The sequence below is a fragment of the Palaemon carinicauda genome, chromosome 24 (genome assembly GCF_036898095.1).
Source record: "Palaemon carinicauda isolate YSFRI2023 chromosome 24, ASM3689809v2, whole genome shotgun sequence".
Lineage (NCBI taxonomy): Eukaryota > Metazoa > Arthropoda > Malacostraca > Decapoda > Palaemonidae > Palaemon > Palaemon carinicauda.
In genome coordinates, this window is record NC_090748.1 from 68,993,320 (window position 1) to 69,015,501 (window position 22,182).

Genomic DNA, 22,182 nt, shown 5'->3' on the forward strand with positions numbered 1-22,182 from the left:
TTCGTCCCGGCACCTCAAGGTACCCAACCGGCTCCTGCGGCATCTTGGATGACCTCCCCTGCCTTCAATCAGGATTACGAAACCTCGGGTTCCTTTCGAGGATACCCTAGAGGCGGCAACAAGGGTAGAAGTCAGTTCCGTCAGCGAGGCGGACCCAGAGCCAGAGGTTCCCGGGGAGGACGAGGGGCTAAGTTCAACCCCAACCAATGAGATGAATCAGGTAGGAGGGAGACTATACCAGTTTTGGGACCAGTGGACCTTCAGTCCTTGGGCCCACAGTATAGTCTCCAAAGGCCTGGGCTGGAAATGGGCACAAGGTTCCCCACCTCAGACAGTGTCCTTCTAGAAGAAGCCCACTCCCATCCTAGAAGAGTACACCAAGGACCTATTGAAGAAGAAGGCCATAAAGAGGGTACGAACACTGAAATTTCAAGGCCGCCTGTTCACTGTTCCAAAAAAGAATTCGTCGGCGTTGAGAGTGGTTCTGGACCTGTCCAAACTGAATTCTTACATTCTTTGCGACAGGTTCCATATGCTGACTATCTCTCAGGTACGGACCTTACTTCCCCGTGGGGCCGTCGCCACCTCTATCGATCTTATAGACGCCTATTATCACGTTCCAGTAGCAAGAAACTTCTCTCCTTACCTCGGCTTCCGCCTAGGCAAGAAATCCTATGCGTTCAAAGTGATGCCCTTCGGCCTCAGCATCGCCCCCCAGGATATTTACAAAGCTAGGGGAGACGGTGCTAGAACAGCTCAGAAGCCAGGGAATCATGGTGATAGCTTATCTGGACGACTGGCTCATCTGGGCATGGACGATTCAAGAATGCCACAAGGCTACAACCAAAGTGGTTCAGTTTCTGCACAAGATAGGATTTCAAGTCAACTTGCAAAAACCTCGCCTCCAACCAGCAAGCCAATTCGAATGGTTAGGCATCCGCTGGGACCTCACAAGTCACAAACTGTCTCTTCCCCCAAAAAAGGTCAAAGAGATAGCATCAAAGACAAAGCACTTCATCAGGAACAAACAGGTTTCAAGAAGAGCCTTAGAAAGAGTTCTAGGCTTACTTCAATTTGCTTCAGTGACAGACCTCTTATTGAAGGCCAAACTCAAGGATATCAACCGAGTTTGGAGAAAGAGAGCTACAACACGATTACGAGACAAGATATCAAAGATCCCCTCAGTCTTAATACGAAGACTTCAGCCATGGTCAAAACCAGAAAACCTCTCCAAATCGGTTCCTCTGCAATTCCCTCCTCCACGGGTGACGATTCACACAGACGCGTCTCTCAGTGGCTGGGGGGGCTACTACAAACACCAGATGTTTCAGGGCTCTTGGTCCCCTGCTATGAGACAGTTCCACATCAACGTGTTAGAGGCCATGGCAGTATTACTGACCTTAAAACGACTATCCCCTCCACGATCCACTCATATCAGGATAGTCTCCGACAGCACAGCAGTAGTCCACTGCATAAACAGAGGCGGATCAAAATCTCCCAATCTGAATCAAGTCCTGGTCATGATCTTTACCTTGGCAATCGAAAAGAACTGGTTCCTGTCAGCCACTCACCTAGCAGAAGTCCAGAACGTGATAGCAGACTCACTATCCAGGACAAAACCACTGGAATCAGAATGGTCCCTAGACATGAATTCATTCCGGTGGATATCCAGACTGGTTCCCGGTCTCCAGGTAGACTTGTTTGCGACGCAACTCAACCACAAACTTCCCTGTTATGTGGCCCCGAACCTGGACCCTCAGGCTTATGCTATGGACATATTAGCCCTGAACTGGAACCGTTGGAAGAAGATTCCCTCCGGTGAATCTTCTAATGAAAGTTTTACCCAAACTACGCTCCTTCCACAGAGCGGTGGCTTTGGTAGCACCTCATTGGCCAAAAAGCAGTTGGTTTCCTCTCCTCCTAGAGTTGAAACTCCGCCCATTCCGGATCCCATTCCCCAAGCTGACCCAAGTGGTCCAAACGCGGACTGTCAGATTCCTCAAGGATAGCACAAACTGTAACTTTGTGGATTTCATGAAAATTGCAGCCCACAAGGACGCAAATATTGACTCGGAAAATGTCCTCTTTATCGAATCAGACAAGAGGGACTCCACACTTAGACAATATGATTCGGCTGTTAAGAGACTAGCAGAATTTCTAAAGAATTCAGAAGATACTAGAATGACCCCTAACCTGGCCATTTCGTTTTTTAGGTCCCTATTTGACAAAAGGCCTAGCAGTTAGTACTATAACCACGATTAAGTCAGCTTTGAAAAAGATCTTCCATGTGGGTTTCAATATTGACCTAGCAGATTCCTATTTTTCATCCATTCCAAAAGCCTGTGCTAGGCTCAGACCTTCTGTTCATCCACAAGAGGTCTCATGGTTTCTGAACGACGTCCTCAAGCTCGCTTCAGACACCGATAACGAATCCTGCTCTTACATCTTGCTTCTTAGGAAGACCTTATTTCTTACAGCCATGGCTTCAGGTGCTAGAATCTCGGAATTAGCAGCTCTCTCCCGTAATCCTGAAAACCTAGATTTCCTCCCATCAGGAGAAGTCCTACTCTCTCCAAATAGAGCTTTCCTAGCCAAAAATGAGGACCCACAAAATAGGTGGTCCCCTTGGAAAATTATTCCTCTACCCCAGGATGCTTCTCTGTGTCCAGTTGCTATGGTTCGGGCCTTTTTAGCTAGGACTGCCTCACGCTCATCTGGCCCCTTGTTTGTCAGGGAACAAGGAGGTACTATTTCCATCCAAGGCATCAGACAGCAAATCCTTTATTTCATCAAACAAGCTAACCCGGAATCTTTTCCACATGCCCATGATATCCGGTCTGTAGCCACCTCCATCAATTACTTTCAGAACATGGATTTTGGAAATCCCCGATGGTTTTCAAACGCCACTATTTAAAGAACTTAAGGCCCTTAAATTCCCTACTATTGCAGCTGGGAGTCTCATCTCCCCCGAATAATTTCTTGCCTTTCTTCCTTTAGTCCACCTCTCGTCCTTCTCCCTCCTACCTGCCACTCTCACCGCGATGCCTCTCACCTCGGTCGGTGATTTAGCCCCATTACCATGTTATGTCATGTTGCCTTGTTCATTTTGGTAGCTCTCAATTTGGATTGTATATATTTTATCCATGGGTATTGTACAGTTTGCCATGTTTTTTGTACCCATACTATGTTACTATGTTTTTTGCCTCTTGCCATTTTTACTTTACCCTTAGCTACCTATGATTATGGTCTATGCTGTTATTACGTTTTTTGAGCTGTTGTACAGTATGCTTTACTTGTTCCTTCATGGCATTGTTTAATTTTATACTTAAGGTTTTGTTATTTTTGTATGTAACTTTACGTTCCTTAATATAACCTCCATTTTGCATAACGTTTTTACTTTACCTTTTGTTTTGTGGGCTTGAAAGGCATTCTCTGGTACATTTTCACCGGGCGTCGCAGGTCAACCCAGAAAATGGATTTTGACGAAGGAAAAATCTATTTCTGGGGAGATACCTGTGACGCCCGGTGAAACCCTTCCCTGGTTTTTCCCCATCCCTTTCCTTTCCAAGCTATCTCATACAGAAGGATGTGTAGATGGCGCTCAAGGCGGGCGTCGCTGAGTGGATCAGGTGAGTGCCGCTGTGGCGGGGCCTCCTTTTGATGAAGGATTTATCTAAACGAAAGACGACCTGTGAATAGTGGTTTTCACACGCCCTATCTTTATACACGACGCCCTTAGGGTGCTCGGGCGAGGGTAGTAACCTCTGCATTCCATGCTTTAACTCTCTCTGGTATATTTGGAAGTATTTATATCAGAAAAGATATAAGAAGGACCCTTTTCACCGGGCGTCACAGGTATCTCCCCAGAAATAGATTTTTCCTTCGTCAAAATCCCTTTATTAGTAGTAGTAGTAGTAGTAGTAGTATTAATTAGAACATATTAATCAAAATTAATATTGTTCCATATCGATTAATATCAACATTAATTAATATTAACTAATATTGATATTAATAACTAATAATAATAGTACTGATATCAACTGATGATATCGATGACACCGACTGATCGACATCGATGACACCGACTGATCGTCATCGAGGACACCGACTGATCGTCATCGAGGACACCGACTGATCGTCATCGAGGACACCGACTGATCGTCATCGAGGACACCGACTGATCGTCATCGAGGACACCGACTGATCGTCATCGAGGACACCGACTGATCGTCATCGAGGACACCGACTGATCGTCATCGAGGACACCGACTGATCGTCATCGAGGACACCGACTGATCGTCATCGAGGACACCGACTGATCGTCATCGAGGACACCGACTGATCGTCATCGAGGACACCGACTGATCGTCATCGAGGACACCGACTGATCGTCATCGAGGACACCGACTGATCGACATCGAGGACACCGACTGATCGACATCGAGGACACCGACTGATCGACATCGAGGACACCGACTGATCGACATCGAGGACACCGACTGATCGACATCGAGGACACCGACTGATCGACATCGAGGACACCGACTGATCGACACCGACTGATCGACATCGAGGACACCGACTGATCGACATCGAGGACACCGACTGATCGACATCGAGGACACCGACTGATCGACATCGACTCATTATTGATATCAATTATCCATTTTTAAACACAATTATCACTAATGATGTCACAATTATCATTTAATTGAATATTGTGACATCACAATTATCAATTGATGTCACAATTGTCAATCAATTTATGTCACAATTGTCAGTTAATTGACACCAATCAATTGTGTACTGTATGCAATTCAAGCTCCACAGAACTCCAGTCTGCCCTTTCAAAAGTGCTGCCTATGAGGCTGCAACCTTAGATCAATCTAATAAGCTTTCTTACAAATCCTACAGCCCTCAGTGATCTAATATCTGGGTATAAGCAACTTGACCTTTCCCACCTAAATAGAGATATTGGCTTTTGTGATAACCACATGTAGTGATTGTAAAATCAAACAAAAACTTTTTTCATACAAATACCCATGTCTAAGAGGCATAAAGACAACCAAACCTATTATGTCATATTTTTCCACATTGCAAGAGGTATATTCTTATTAACTAGTAATGCTGCAGCCTCTTTCTTTTGATCCAAGCTATTGACATTCCTTTTACACTGACATTTTTGCTAAGGCCTCTTACAATTCAGTTTGACTTCCTAAGTCTGTGTAATACCTTTGCATTGTTTTCTATATTTCATATAATTTCTTGAATCAGATTCATCTCATATGCCCTACATCTATCGGGCCACTTGAACTTTGTAAAGCCGAGCATATCCTTTAGCACCATTTATTGTTTGATTTGCAATATCACATTAACTGTTACAGAACTCCTATCACATACACAACCACTTTTCAAGAATGTAAGTTATTAAGTTATTTGATTACATTGTGATCATTATCTCATATATTACTTTAAATATATATACTGTATAATACCTATTAAGTTTTCTTATAAAATTAGATTAACATATTATAAATGAAAATTAAAAATTTAAATATCTTACTTACTTCAGTAAATCAGATCTAATAGCAGGAAACTTGCAGGATGGGCATACTGTAATATCGTCAGCCACGATGTGTCGACCCTGTAACGATGATTCATGTAATAAAGAGAGCTTTTATAACCTAAAAGTAGTTTGTTTCTTACAAAACAATCGATCATTAATTTTAAAAGATAATCACACTTTGGGTCTCCAAATATCCTCATACTAAGCATTCCCTTATCTGTCACAGATACAAGATTCTCACTGAAAGTAAAAGATATACTTCCCATTTTTGATAGTCCTTGGTGTAAACAAACTAAAAAAACAGCACCAGACATCACCATGATTTTAATCTTGCAGTCAACCTCCATCAGCCAATTTGGTATGCTCATGCAGCCATTTATACTAAGGTCTAGATAAACTTTTGACAAAGTTGCCAGTACAAATTGCAGGACTCAAAACTGAAGTACCTTCCCCCTTCCTAATAAATAAATGTATTTTCTCAAAAACATCTACATAGCTACATAAAAATAGGCATCTTTGGGGCCAAACGATGGCAAAAATCCCATTCTTTGTGAGCAACTGCACCATATAATTATTTCCAGCATGAAATAGTAAGAAACAAACTTGTTCAGTTGCGAGTGGTTGGTTATTAGTCACCATATTAAGTTTCATTTGGCCCCAAAACAAATGACTGTGGAACCCAAACAAATCATCCCACACTTAATAAATTGTTTCTGCATAATCAACCTTCCCCCTCATCTAGCTGCTCAAACCTGAAACCTCTTTACATACTAAAGTTCAGAGGCTAAATCAAGAGTGTGGGGTAGTCATCAGGAAAGGACATAAATAACCAGGTCTGATGACTTTTGACACCAAAGGCTTCACATTCACTCTGTCGTGAACTTTAAAAAACTTGGAGACAAGTCCCAACTAGCAACAGAGTTGTCTAATGATAGAATACAATCCTAAAATATTTCTAACCTCATCAACGAGAAACTTCACCATAAACCATTCATTCAATGAAAATGTGACTGTTACCCACCATTACTTTTTCACTGAAGTTGAATTGTTAGGATTGATAGGATACGAGTGATTCCTTGGACCTGCTACCAGGGAACACAATTGCATCCCTGTATATATAAGACACTCAGATCCTTGATATATGTGAGAGACTGAAGCTCAGAGCTATTCTTCATCACATCCCAATTTTTCTTCATTGCATTGGTAAGCAAGTAAATTGCCATCCAATAAGTATAGAATGGAGATAAAAGTAGAGCGACAAAGCCATTTTCCTAATTTTGTTTTTATCATTATTACAGGATCACTGAGCATTAGCTACAACTTTGTAAAAAAAAATAATCCTGGAAGTTCACATAAATTATCTCAATGGATTCATTAGAAGTTGTGATTCAGAGATGAATTCTAAATTAAGCATTAGATATACAATTTGATACCAAGTATGATTCAAAGACGAAATTTACTCTATATTAATTAGAGATATAATAAAAACCTATAATTATTTTACTATAATACAAAATGAATAATAAAATTACATCATATGCATACCCTGTTTCAATTATTAAACCCAGACAATAAACTTCTTCAAATTTGTACAAGGTTTTTTTTCCAAATTATAATCCACAAATACAGTTAGTTCTCAATAGAGGATAGTCTCAGCAGTTTGGCACTCCTTTCCAGCTTGGCCCAACATATACAGGAGGCATCTGAAAATGAGACCAGAGTTGACAGAGAGAGGGCCAAATTCAAAAGGAAGATCACACTTCCAAAGGTCAAAAACACCATAAAAATGTATATCAAAAGTATTGATAGCCTTAGGTGGTACCCAAGAAAATATAGATGCTGCTAACCAAACAAAAGAGGTGACAGAGTTCAAGGGAGTGCAGCTAAGTGTGGACAAATCTCTCATCGTCAACTCCGGCCAGTTCATCTGAGCAGTGTCTGACAACATAAAAGAAGGCTTTTCACAACGACATCAAACACAGTAGAGGTCAGTGTCACAACCAACAGAAAAAGAGACCTATGGCACTTATAAATCAAATGACAGTCCCTCCTGACAACTGGAATCAGGATATTCCTCAATTTGTACAAGAGGATATGAAGGTTTTGAGTCAAGTCTTGCATGTGAATGGAAAATGAGGCCCAAATTGGGTTTGTGGAGTACAACATAAGTGGTGACAAAAGTATCTCAAATAAGATAATGAAGCTGCTTATGGCTGTAGACACACAGTGTCCAAGCAATGCAGATTGTGACAGCTTAGCTCAATGAACAAGATCATAACACAGTACAGAGACAAACTCACAACCAAGAATAATGCCAACCTTCTCCTTCTCTTCATTTGCTGTGTGGGACCACCGTGCAGACAGTGAGATCTAATTCCTAAAGAAGACATGGCTGAGTAAAGGAAGAAAAGCAGCCATCTCAACAAAAAGCATGACTCCCCACTATACAGTGTACAAGGACAACTACTACAGCTGTCTATGGAAAATGTGGAAATCTGTGATAATTTCTACCTGAAAATAAATTTTTTGCCATAAATTGAATTATGTACTTACCCTATACATCATAACTAGGGCATTTAGGGATGTGCACAGGATTTCAAAGAAGCAGGAGCTCAAAGTAAAAAAAAAAAAAAAAAAAAGTGAGCAACATGGCACAGCCTACTTCAAAGGCCTAATGTTACTTTTTGTATTGGAAACGTTTACAAGATATGAGAGAGAGTATAACTAATTATCTATAGTTACGTAATAAAGAGATATGCCACAAAGTCTTGTTTCCTATAGTTGCCGCAGAGATTCAGGGTGAAGTAAACCCCACCCCCTGATGATGCCATAGCCAATCTAAGTTGTCTCCCCTGTTAACAGTGGTCCAAACACACCCCCCTTAAAGTGATAATAAATTAGTATAGTTTGAAATTTTGTAAAGATATGTATTATGACCGCTGCTAACATTGGAGACATGATTGGTTATGACGTCATTGGGGGCGGGGCTTATTTCATCTGGAATCTCTTCAGTGACTATAGTTTGAGGGTACACTCCAGTACAATGGCCCTTTCTTAATAATATTCTTAAACCTTTTGTTTCAATAACTAATTTCTTAACAACTTTAAACATGGGATTTTCATCATTGATGGAGTAAGGAAAGAGTAGAGCATAACTTCAAAAGAAACAATGAACATACCTCTTGAAAGATGGAAAGTTGTAAGTGTCTTGAAAAATTAAGGCAAGAAAAGGAACTTTCAAAGTTTGAAAGTGGGGGAAAAGAAAGTCCTCCAACCATGCAGGCCAAGAATTGCTTATCATATGTACAGTATATAAATTACTGTATATTTTCTTTATTGCCTGTTTACAGCTCTACCTATATATTCTTTTTCTTCTATGTTCTTTCCTTTTTTTAGATACAAAAACGTCAATATTTCACCTTACGTTAATATAGTGGGAAAATCCTATACATGATCTGGCCCTACATTCACATATGCTAATACATCTTGGGCATTTATGTCGAGTTCGGATATGCATTCATATCTACTCCAGCTCTAAATAAGCACCTTACGATTATTTTCCTTTATAGCCATACAACCATCAGTTTTCCTTATTTAAAAGCACACTTTACCATCTGTAAGTACTGCAAATTATTTTTTTTCAATAATTTGTCACTTGGCCTTCTCTAAAGTAAAAATTTTATTTTCCTCAATAATAAGATTTTTCCACTTAATTTAGCAAAGGTTTACTAATCAATTTAATTTTCCATGAGAACTAAATTTACTCTTCACATTACTTCAAATCCAGTATCTAAAATATTAGTGAAAATGAAAGCAGCAATTCAATTTCACTCCCTGAATCCAGGAAAACTGCATACCAAGACATCCCAAATTTAACCTTAATGTATTTCGTTAAATGAAAATAATCAATCTCTTGGTAAAAGACCAACAGAAACTATTATCACTTACCGTAGCAATACAATAGGGCAATGTATTTTGACACTGTCCACATTCCAAAATTGTCTCCACAACTGCTGTTGAGCAGTATGGGCAAGGTGAGCTTGGTTCTTCTTCCTCACTCTTCTGAGGCTTTCTAACAATTGCCTCGATTTTCTTTTTATATTTTTCATCGACCTGTGACCGGGTTTCGGGGCGCATCAGCATGGCAGCAAAGTTAAAGGACGAGTTCTTTAGTCCTGAACGCTGACACTCGATAACAGTTGATGTTAATATGGGAACAGTATCTGGAAGTTTAAATATCCATGCATGAATAAATTAAACATTCATAAATCTGCAGTTTCCGAGAATAATAAATTTCTATTTACCATACACTTGAGGGCAGATTTCCTTTGACACTGATTGGAAGAATCTGAATCATGTTTCAGATACATTCTGACATTTTACTTAAGCAAATCATACCATGAGGAGAGACCAAATCTAACATAAGGAGAAATATTTGACAGGCAATGAAAATAACATATATTACATGTGAGAAATCAAAGAAATAATTCAAAAATAAAACCAAGCTGTTTAGTAATTCAAATATCATTCATATTGTTAGATACCCTAAATGTTGACTTGGGAGTCTCAATGATACATAAAGTTTAAAAGTCTAGAAATTGTATTTTTCTTTCTAGAAATTGTATTTTTCTTTCTGTACTTTGAATTTCAAATCTTTTATTTCCTTTTTTTCCCTCCATTCAACATTACATTCCTTACAGCAAAGCTATATTAAAAATATCAATAATCATAAACTAGACAAAAAATATCAATAATCATACACTAGACAAAAAATATCAATAATCATACACTAGACAAAAAATATCAATAATCATACACTAGACAAAAAATATCAATAATCATACACTAGACAAAAAATATAAATAATCATACACTAGACAAAAAATATCAATAATCATACACTAGACAAAAAATATCAATAATCATACACTAGACAAAAAATATCAATAATCATACACTAGACAAAAAATATCCTAGTAAGATAGAGTATCAACCAAAGTCAACCTCTCACCAAGTATAAATTCTAACGAACATTGACAAAATATACAGGAAAGTTCTATCCATTCTCTGGGGGGGGGGGATAGTAGATAACTCCAATTGAATCACAAAATGAACTAGTCAACTGGGCTGAAAAAAAAAATTATAAGACTTTTAGATACTTTTTGGGTGCACTTTCTTCAACTTTCTTCGCTTGTGCTCTATACCTCAGCTTCTGCAACTTGATTCGATACGTTTTTATTGCTGGAATGTTGATTAACATTGGACTCACTCGGTCCTTACACCATGCACGATATCTTTGCATTTCCTTTCCAATGTGATGTAAGATAATAGCTTTGTCCTTGGAATAGAATCTATATAATCAAAGCTGGGCCAAAAGTCGACATCTTCAATGAGGACGGCTCCCAGCTTCTCTGAAATAAATATCTTCCCGTTTGTGATCGGCATGTACTCTGCATGCCTCCAAGGGTTTACATCAGAACATGAAGGAAGATCCTTCACGTTGAGTCTCTTGTGAGACCCGTGGGATGCTACGAGATGATGTATCTCCTTCCTCAATGCAGCTTCCCTTTCTTCACTCTGCTTCTGAAATCTCTCCATCATTGACATGAGGCTAGCCAAGGTTTTCCCCATTTCATCAGATGGAGGAGCAGAAGATGTAGAGGGCACTGGTTCTGGGGCTGGAACCGATGAAACGGACACCGATTCGACTTCAACCTCTTCGGTTTCAGGAGCCAAGGTAGACTCCTCTTCCTGACCCTCCGCAAGAAGGTCCTTCTCGGTGTTCTCTGACACTTCTGCTATCCTCTCATCTAGATGGATGTCCTTCATCGCATCCGAAACATCCGTATCTACGGAAATATGGACGCAAGGGATCTCAGGGTGAGGCTGTGGTATGATAGCATCCACAGATGCCTTAGGGAACAGATAGGCCCGCATCCGCTCATTCGGAAGCTAAGGCCCCGTGGCGTTCTTCTGGAAGCCACAGACCCATCTACGCAGCTTAATCCGTGCTGCATCCCTTGACTCCGTTGTCTTGGGGTCATCAAAGGCCTCAGTAACCAAGGCTTTGCATACATTGCATACCTAGGGATCCCAATACTTAAGAGTTCCCTTGGTGATGGAACAGAGGGAGTGCACCCTGCACTCCTCGTGGCTGCAGAAGTCCTTGCTCCTGACGTTGCAGAAGACTCGCAAGCACTTAGGGTGGTCATCCTGTAAAGAGAGGAAAACAAAATGAGTATATGGTAGTTCATCTCACTTGATAAACTATATAAATATTATCATTAATATTTTTCATTTTATTACATATAGCTGAGGGTAGACAAGCTAGAAAGTAATTAGGAAAGACACATACATGTGTTTCCTGTCTAGCCAATTGCTGTGACCTCCCTCAAAATTAAAGCCTAGGGTTATCCTATTCAGGAGGCCCATTGGAAGAGTTCTACCCTGTAAGGATAGATAAGTGTAACTTAACACTGACTTCCCAAAGGTTTAATAATGAGGGTCATTTGTAACTGATCATCTATCAGTGTATGGAAAGAAATTTCCTTTCCTTATATAGTATTGGTCTCAACAATACACTGCGCATGGACACACAGAGTATGTTGGAAATTTAACTACTGTATACTTTATACTATAGTTTTCTGTTTGCAGTATGATCTATACTGCAAATATACTGGGTACTGTATAGTCATATACTGTAGTTCTAGCTGGCATGTTGCCGGCAAGGCTAGCACCTGGGGCACAGTTCAGCCGGCGCATTGCCAGCTGGGATGGTTGCCAGCGGCTTGCTGGCCGCCAGCTGTCGGCGCACTAGTCCAGCCGGCGTCTTGCCTGTCAGGATAGTGCCGGCGGCTTGTTGGCTGCCGGCGCACAAGTCCAGCCAGTACCTTGCCAGCTAGGGTAGTGGCCGGCAGCTGCCGGTAAGATTAGTTCACAGCGGCACTAGCCGATAGAGAGAGAGAAAGCAAGGAGTGAAGGATGATGTAAGAGCTCTGTCTAACTGCCTTCCTCCAGAATGAGAGTTCAAATGGAAGGGGAGAATGTATTGTTCAGGCTTCCACCCATCCACAACCATTTCCGGTCTCTGCCGGCCACAGGTTTGTGAATGGCAGTCAAAGAGAGGACTGAAGAACACTCTACAGTAAAGGGATCCTTTGCCGGCAGCCGGCCCAGCCGGCACATCTCTCCCGGAGCCTTGCGTCCATAATGGAAAGCTGAGCGACTAGGCCACTACAAGCAGAAGCCCGAGCCGGCCCTACAACCTGCCGGCCAGCAGTGAGATTGTAGGACAACGGCCAAAGGGTTGCGATGGCTAGGCCATCACTAAAGGACAGAAGGGGAAGGGAAAAGGGTCCTGTATGAGGTGTGGAAGGAGCCGGCAAGGTTGCCGGTCCTACCACACCCTAAATTAACTCTGTTTCAGTATCAGCGCCATCCTAGGCGGCAGGAGAATATCTATTCTCCAGCCTAGGGTCTGCCAATACAATTAAGGGGCTGGCAGCAATCTTGCCGCCACCCCTTAACAAAAGAGAAACAGAGCTCCAGTGCCGGCGCCATCCTAGGCGGCAGAAGAACGTCTACTCTTCAGCTTAGGGTCTGCAAGCACAGGACTAGTCAACTAGACCACAGAGAGAAGGTGGCAATCTAACCCCTTCAGGTGCGGTCTAGGGAGGTCTAGCCTCCTATGCCAGCAGCGTAATCCGACAGGGGAATGACTATTCACCCTGCTGGCCAGCTGCCGGCACAAGACTATCTACTCTGATGTTTTGACCAAAACCCAAAACCTGCCATCTGCGGCTAAGGGAAGGGACAGAAAACCGTAGCCTAGTCCAGCCTGAATGACAACTCGAGGCACGACCAACTAGGATTGTAGCCTAAGGCTACACTCAAGAGGGAAGGAGGAATTACCCTTAAATCTCCACTGGAGATGAGTATCGCTTTATATAATAATTCTAGGAGATATCTATCTCCGCCTGAATTGATAAAACGATACACGAGGGTAACCGAGGAACATGTATGAAAGCATACTAAAGCCATTAGGCTAGTAACCCAGTGGCAGCGAGAATCGACTACCTTAACCACCAAAACTGTCTCGTATACTATCTTAGGAGAGGCAATTTTATATGCAATCAATATATCTCACATGTATAAATTGCCTAAATCGCTTCATTTAAATTTAATAACACTAGGAATGTCTATTATATCATGCATGAAAGTAAACTGAAACGCCAAGGCTAGGAAGCCTAGCGTAAGCAAGGTTCGGTTACCTAAATCGCCGAAACTATTACGAATACTATCGGCATAATATAATTAACTCCTAGCAATGAAGACTAAAAAGCTATCTTTAATCATGCTATTTATACCGGGAAAGTTGTTCTGGTTAACTAAATATCTCATGCATTACGAACGACAGTGCCCATGACACCTACGGTTCAGGTAACAGCTCTTCCACTAAGTTAACTTAATTTGACTTAATTTCACTGTGAAGCAAGAGCTAAAATTTATACAATGTAAAGATCAAATACTCAACTTTTCAGAGGCAGAAGAGGCTGGAGATTGCATTATAAATCCAAAGTAACGAGAGAGCAACTGGGAAAATCACCGAGCGAGATTGCTACAGATAAAGGAATAAACATGGCGCCATCTAGATACTCAGGTAGTAACGGAGGAAGGGTACCTTGATAACGGCTCCCCTTCTATTTTTGCCACTTTCCCCCTCGAAGCGAAAACGCTATTCGGGGTGAAGATTGCTATGTGTCGTATCAAGATATACGTCCCTTGATATTATGCGATATCCTTAAAGGAAACTTTAAGGATATTCGCGCCAGGAGTTAGAATTCTGGAGACCTAAAGGTAAATTCTCTGGGAATATCACTGTAGTCAAATATACCCTAGGAAGCTACTTAAAGGAACCTTCCATCAGTACGACATGGCCTCAGCCCAAAAAATATAATAGAGAAGCAAGACTGATAAAAGGTGTCCCACCCCCAAAAAAAGATCACTCCTACAATAATTGATTTACACTGGCTGCCTATTAAAGCAAGAATTTAGTTTAAAATATGTGCAATAACCCATCAAGATATCAGAGCTGGATGTCCTAAATATCTGAGAGAATTGCTACATACTGTGTAGCTTACAAATCGTGTTCACGTTAGAATAGTTCATAGATGGTTTCAAATTATTTAAACCTAGATAAATGTCCAATGTAGGCCCTAGAGCCTTTAGATATGCACCCTTGAGATTTTACAATAAGCTCCCACTAGGCATCAGAAAGACTGAAGATATTAAGGATTTCAAGGGGAAACTGAAGACTTTCTTGTTCTCTAAGTGCTTCGATAACGTGGACCTGACAGTAAACGAGCAACATGCGGTGCAAAATGCTGAATGCCTTGGAATGTATACGATAAAATGAATGTGAAGGTCCTATAGAGAGTATGGTTCCCTGCTGTATGGGACTAGAAAAGCAGTCGTTAAAGTAGAAAAAAGGGAACTGTGCTGCATCATAGACTAGTTAGTTGCAATCAACTACCAGATGGTGTGATAGTTCCGAGAAGGGGAAAACAGGGAATTTTTATTTTTGTATAAGTATCAACATTTCAATAGCTTCAAGATAGAATCAATCATTTCAATACTTCAAGATAGAATCAATATGAACATTAGTGAAGTTTCATAAAAATATTTTTTTCCACAACAGAATGAAAACAAAGTTGAAGAACTCACGAGCAGGAAATTTTGAGATGTGATTAGCAACCCTGATAAGCATGCGAGCAGCTTTGAGGTGATCACCACGCCGGACATGCATACGGGCTATGGTATATGAATGGAGAAGCAGAAGTGCTGTGGTCATATCAGCTGGAACTTTCAGTTTCTGCTTTCGAAGCTCTCCAAACATAACCAGTAAGACGTCGTGAGCATGACGATAGTTGCCTGAAAGAAGAAAGGAAGGTTAACATCTTATTTTTACTTTTAAATATTGCACCTATACACATCATTATTCTCAAGAATAATGCATTCATCAAATTAAAAGTGGAACTGGGCATAAAATTATTTATAAAGAAGCATAACAAACATTGGAGTGAAAACTAACAGTTGCTACATACCATTAAAACTTCAAATCAAATTATGTTACAAACTATTACTTTTAATTATAGTTGGTTTATACCTATTCATAAAACTATTCATATACTGTAGAAGTAAAAATATAATTAGCTTGGAAAGTGAGCATTAATAAATTTCTAAAACCTAAAATATTTGTGTAAGCTGTACACTCTTTTGATGCTTCTTTCACTGGAATTTGCTAATAGCCCTTGTTTATGTCTATTTCATTAAAGATCTTATAATTTCAAAGTTTAACTGTGATAGCTCCTGGGTCTCACACTAGTATATTGTTTAACTATAATAACTCCTGGGTCTCCACTGGTACATTGTTGAACTATAACTCCTGTGTCTTCCATTGGTAATTTGTTGAACTATAATAACCCCTGGGTCTCCCACTGGTATACTGTTGAACTATAACAGCTCCTGGGTCTCCCACTGATACATCGCTGAGCTAAAACAGATCCTGGGTCTTCCACTAGTGCATTGTTGAACTATAACAGCTCCTGGGTCTCCCACTGATACACAGTTGAACTATAGCAGCTTCTGGGTCTCCCACTGGTACATTGTTGAACTATAACAGCTTCTTTGTCTCCCACTGATACATTATTGAACTATGATAGCTCCTGGGTCTCCCACTGATACATTGTTGAACTTAACCACTGCATGGAGTTAAAAGTTATTTGATTCATCTTCTTTCTTTGTCCCTTTTCTTCATAATCAATTCTCTTGATGATTTCCATGTTCATCATCTCAATATCTTTCTGGATCAGGTCCCTGATAGCATAAGATAAAAGATACGTCTTTGCTCTAATTGGCAGGCTCCGTCACACCTTCATTTCCATTTTCTCTCAGTGAAGTCTCTTCTATATTACTGATAAAATGTCTTGGAATATTTCAAGTGGCTTTAATACCAGCAATCTGTAAAACTTCCAAAGTTCAACCTTTTTGCAAATGCTTTTATGCTGAACAGGTTGACAAAAGTTTCATTTTTCACAGTTTATATATGACAGATCTATTTTACCATTGTTACTGATCTTAAAATGTTTTATATTTTTTATTCAATACTTCTTATATATAGTTTATTTACTATTTCCTTATTTCCTTTCCTTATTGGGCTGCTTATCCTGTTGGAGCCCTTGGGCTTGTGTCCTTTTTGCTTTTCAAACTAGGGTTGTAGCTTGGCTAGAAATAATAATGATAGTTCGTTGCTACCCCCAGGTTACTGCTAATGAGGATTTCCTTCTCCCTTCTGAGGGAAAAATTCTACGCAGCTTCATACACACTCTCTGGCAGGTTGAAAGTTTTAGGAGACTGCATAACCTGTTATGAAAGCATTGGAAAGGTGCTAGAAGAAAAGGAGGGAAAATTAAAAGTCTAAAATGCACCATGGTTCTTTTGACTTATTGCTACAGAAAGCAACAAATGTAGCAGTCTTTAAAAGCAAGAATGTTACAATCAAAGTATCTTACCAAAATTAGGGCTTATGAACTCGCAAATACATTTGAAAGCCCGTTGTTTCAAATAATTAGGTGGCCATTACCTAGATGGGTGATGGCCTTTTACCATAACATAGGTATGTTGGAAAAAAAATTATGATTGATTCTGGGATAAGATACATGTAAATATCATGTACTTCACTACATAGCAAACATTTGGGCTCTTAGACTATAAGATGCTTATTTGCAGCTAGAGAGTACTTAAAAAAATACTAGAGATGGATCCAGACATTAGAAAAATAATAGATGAACGTGTGATGAGAAAGAGCAAAGTTGTTAGACCCGGGGTTGATATGAAACTTGTACAAAAGGTTTAAAGAAAGGATATAGACTTGGCTAAAAAAATTAGGGAGAAAGTATTCAAGCCAAACGCTACTGAAAAAAAAATCCTTACACAGCTAATTCCATGAAGGAAAATTCTAGCACATAAATGTTGACAGTGATAATGATTCTAAGAAAATATTTGTTAAATAAAATTGACTAACCTGAATTTTGTTCTTCTCTGGCAATGATAATAGCTGTTTTAGCTGCCTCTCGGTACTGTTTCTTTGCCATGTATAACCTGAACAGGAACTTTGCATCCTGAAAATTGGACATGAAAAATAATTTTTGGATAAATACCAGTAGCCCATTCAGTGTATGATTACCAGAAGCTGCCCTATATACTGTACAGTTTCATCATAATTTTTAAATTAATTTGATATAAAATGCCATTTACAACTGATAGCTCATTCATCTATAAGAAACAGAAAATACCTTATCAATGTTTACAGTGCTTTGAATTAATACAAAACTTCATACAAAAGTTATTCTAACCCAAATTTCGAAGGATATGCACAGATACAAATTCGACATTCTGATACTTATGATATTCCAAGCATATGTTTTTATTTTAAACCAAAATCCAGTTTTAACACAAATCCAAAGAGCCTTTAATAAAATACAGAACTCAATTACTGTTGCTTGAACCTGATGAGAGGAACAACATGGCTGTGAGGGGCACATTACCACTATTTTATGGTAGCATGGATAAGCAAACAAGTGAAAAGGCTTCCACAGGATAAAGTGATGGAACCATGGCATGGTGGAGCTAAAGAAACTTTTAGAGAAAGATTGAATAGCATTCAGAAGTTTCAAGGCCAAACCAGGGGCCAAAAATTAACCTGAAATACTGGTAGAAAGGATGTGAGATGTACTTTTTAAGATTATGAATTACAGTAGTTACATTCCCCACTTCCTCTTTCTTTGAAAACTGGATAAACTTGACCTGCTGCTCAACACGACAATTTTAAAAGATGTTAAAAGATATATGGTATAAAATGATGAGGCAAATCTCAAAGAAGTAAAATAAAATTCATACATACTTAAAACTAATGGTTAGATGTAGAAACACCCATAATTATGTTACCATAACTGCATTCAGCATGCTTTATCCTCAGAAATATTACTTTAAGCCCATATACAGTATCAACTTGTCTGACCCAAAGTAATTCTTTCTTACTTTTATAAAGACATACCAGTAGATAAGAGCAAGGAGAAGCTCATTGTTTAAATCTGTCATCCTTTCTCTAGAGGTACTCAGAGATTTGAATGGACATAAGAAAATGTCGTCCTTCAACCTTATCTGTACTGTGAAGCTTAAAACTGAAGTTCATTGAGTTCTAGTAACAAAGTCAGCTGCTTTAAAATAAAATTTACTTCATACAAAAGGTCTACACTTTGCCTAGCCTTATACAGATTACTTGACTAGAATGATTCTGGATCTTGAGAAGGTGGAGAGGACCCCTAGAACAAAAAGAACAGTCTTCGGTGATAAACTTTCCGAGGATCCGTGCAACATAGCTTCATGTGTAAAACTAGTTGAATGTTCCAGGACAAGAACTAGGTCCCATCAAGATGGATTAGCAGTACCTGTGGAGCCTTCTCCCTCCAATTTTGGTCCCAATTTTACTGTTCTAGAGACAAACTTATATTCCTTAAACTTCTTCTGGATTAAAACATGTATATAATCTTTACTAGCTATCATGGACACTTTAGCTGAGAAAAAAATTATAAGTAGTCTCTACACTGTTTCAAATATAGAAGTTCAGGGAAGATTGTTGCCTCCTCCGGGCCACTAACACAAGCATGACTGAAAAGTTTAATTGATGTAGATTGGTTGCTGACCTTTTTAAAGAGTTAGCAACAATCTCAATTAACTAAACCAGAAAGTCTCTGATGTAAGAGTGCCTAACACAACAATATCTTACTAACTGAAAGAACTATGGTTAAATCTACATGAGACCTCATTATATCTGTGCATCATTCCTAATGAACCCATAGATGAGTCAATAGTGACATATGTAATCGGGTGATCATAGGACTCTTGATGGCTCCTGAATAATAAAGGTTATGAAAGAAAATGCACAGATTTTCTGATGTCTCGCTGTTTTCCTCTTCCCAAAGAAACATGGGACTCACCAGATGACTGATGTTTCAAGCCCTATGGTACCTTCATTGATTATTAGGTCACTGAATTGTCTGACATGAAATATGAATCTTTGTGTTCAAGTTGATGATGAAAGATAATTTATGTTAAGAATGGTGTCTTCTGCTCTAGGAATTTTATTTAACAACAACTCATTAAGCTAAAATTGATAAAAAGGTACACAGAAATATTATACAGAGTTTAATAGGAAAACTATAGTAAAGTGAAAATAAGATCTATCCTAATTATTCCCATTTGATGTTTAAGAACTGCTTCTAAAATTAATTAAGAAATACCTCTACTGTACAATCATATATCATATACACAGGAATTAAAGATAGTGCACTTTGATTCCTTATCTTGACAATAAGAGAAAAAACAACTTCAAGGATCCCAAAATTTAGGATTTTCAACCATGAAGTCACGGAGCCCTAACAATCTTCAACAATAAAGCTAAAAAATCACTCATCGTCAAAGAAATGTGTTCCCAATCTTTAATCAACATATAGATCTCTCTGATCTTTAAGCATACAGTATAGGTATATTTCCAGAGTGCAGCTGCACTTTATGATCTCTCTCATACTCATGATGATCTCTCTCATTTTACTTGGAACTACATTCACCATTTTGTTAAATGACTTTGTGTATAAGAAATGTATATTAACTGCAGGAAGGCTGTATTACTTCAGTTAACCAAGCCTAGATGAGCATACATTGTGATGGAGTTGAAGGGTCATTTCCCTTATTCTGAGAGCTTCCTGATGGTCCTTTTTTTAGGTGTGCTTTTTAGCTATCCTTGTGACCTGGAGGACAAAGAAAAGAGCCCTGAATTGGTTTTAGAATTGCATTTCTCTTCTTAGCTTAAGCATAGGGTGGTAAGCCTACTTCTATCGAGAGAGAAATATCATACACTATGCTTGTAACATGGAACAGAATACAAAAGCAAGTGGTGATATGGTGAGGTCATCAGCAGAGAGAGAGAGAGAGAGATTTAATAGCATGGTTAACAAAGGCAAAACTGATGGTATAGCTTCAGAAGATTACAGATGTGGTGAGTTTGAAACCACATTGTTTACAGCTCTTTATCTGCAAATGAGCAAAGCTGTCAAACAGAGCATGAAGGCAGAGGCAATGCTCTAGGTGGCCTTAACAGTAGGGTCATGCATGGCATTATTGCAGCTAGGGAGGGCAAAATAAACTAAAAATCAGGTTGATATTTACACCAATGAAGTATTAAAGCTAGCTGGGCTAGCTTAATTGAAGGGTGAAAGGTTAAACACTGTTGTCAAATTGGAATTTATAACAAAGTTCCCAAACCATATATCAGCAAAACTAAACCTAGAGCTAAATATGACAAATTAGGAGATAATTTGTATTTTTCCTAACCATACAAACCTTAGCTAATTACATTGGGTTTACTTTCGGCGTAGCTGAAATTGACGAGCCAATAGAATTTTAACGAGGGTTAACTACCCCTGCGCTAGTTAGCAAGGGGGTAGGGGAAGGGATAGCTTGCTACCCCTCCCCCCCACACACCGGTGAGTTGTCTCACTTCACTTAGAGGTACGACTTGTCTTGGGGGACAGGGCTGGCAGGCAAATATGTGTAAATAGCTAAGGTTTGTATGGTTAGGAAAAATACAAATTATCTCCAAATTTGTCATTTGTTCCGTAACCGAAATACAAACCACGCTATTTACATTGGGTGACTTACCCCTTAGGAAGGGTGGAAAGTCCCCAGCCTTACTGGCTTTGGCTTTACTCGGGGACTCAGACTCCGAGTGAGTAGCACTCGAGAAAAGGAGTCCCTGCGCCTCACAAGTTCCTTGCTCCGCAAGGAACGTGTGGCCTACATTAATTGTCTGTGGAGGAATGGAGAGTGACTCGTCCTAGGAAGTTGACCTGAAGTCCTTTAGATGGGAATCTAGGCTAGGATGTTCCCAATACCACCTCGTCAGGGTATGGGGGACGTGACAGTATTCATTTAATACTAGGAACACAAGGGAGCATGGTTTACCTGCAGAGGTTGAGGTCAGCTATGCGGAGACCAGGATGCTGCTTTCCCCAAGAGAGGGGAGGATGAAGAAAGAAGTAAGGGCCAGACATACTCTTTCATTCACGCAGACTAAAACCAGGTAACAACGCCCTCAACCTTCTGCTACTTGTCCATTAAGGAGCCTGAGGTTAGACCAGCTGTTGTGCAGTCACCACAGGGCCGATAGAAAAGGTATCGAGGCTCCTGTGGGTCACGTCCTGCAGGTAGTGGGCTGTGAAGGTCGTTTGATGCTTCCAGACCCCAGCTTGTAGCACCTGCGCCACAGAGAAGTTTCTCTTGAAGGCCAGGGACGTAGTGAGTAGCACTCGAGAAAAGGAGTCCCTGCGCCTCACAAGTTCCTTGCTCCGCAAGGAACGTGTGGCCTACATTAATTGTCTGTGGAGGAATGGAGAGTGACTCGTCCTAGGAAGTTGACCTGAAGTCCTTTAGATGGGAATCTAGGCTAGGATGTTCCCAATACCACCTCGTCAGGGTATGGGGGACGTGACAGTATTCAT

At 39.9% G+C, this 22,182-nt stretch overlaps 1 protein-coding gene across 1 annotated transcript in view; it reads right to left on the minus strand.

Moving 5' to 3' along the window:
- Positions 1 to 22,182, minus strand: part of Oseg6 (intraflagellar transport protein Oseg6) — a 313,337-nt gene that overhangs the window by 18,899 nt on the left and 272,256 nt on the right. Inside the window, 4 exon segments of the mRNA XM_068348165.1 lie at positions 5,568 to 5,644; positions 9,515 to 9,789; positions 15,290 to 15,496; positions 17,649 to 17,745. Of these exon segments, the coding sequence (XP_068204266.1) occupies positions 5,568 to 5,644; positions 9,515 to 9,789; positions 15,290 to 15,496; positions 17,649 to 17,745 (656 nt within the window).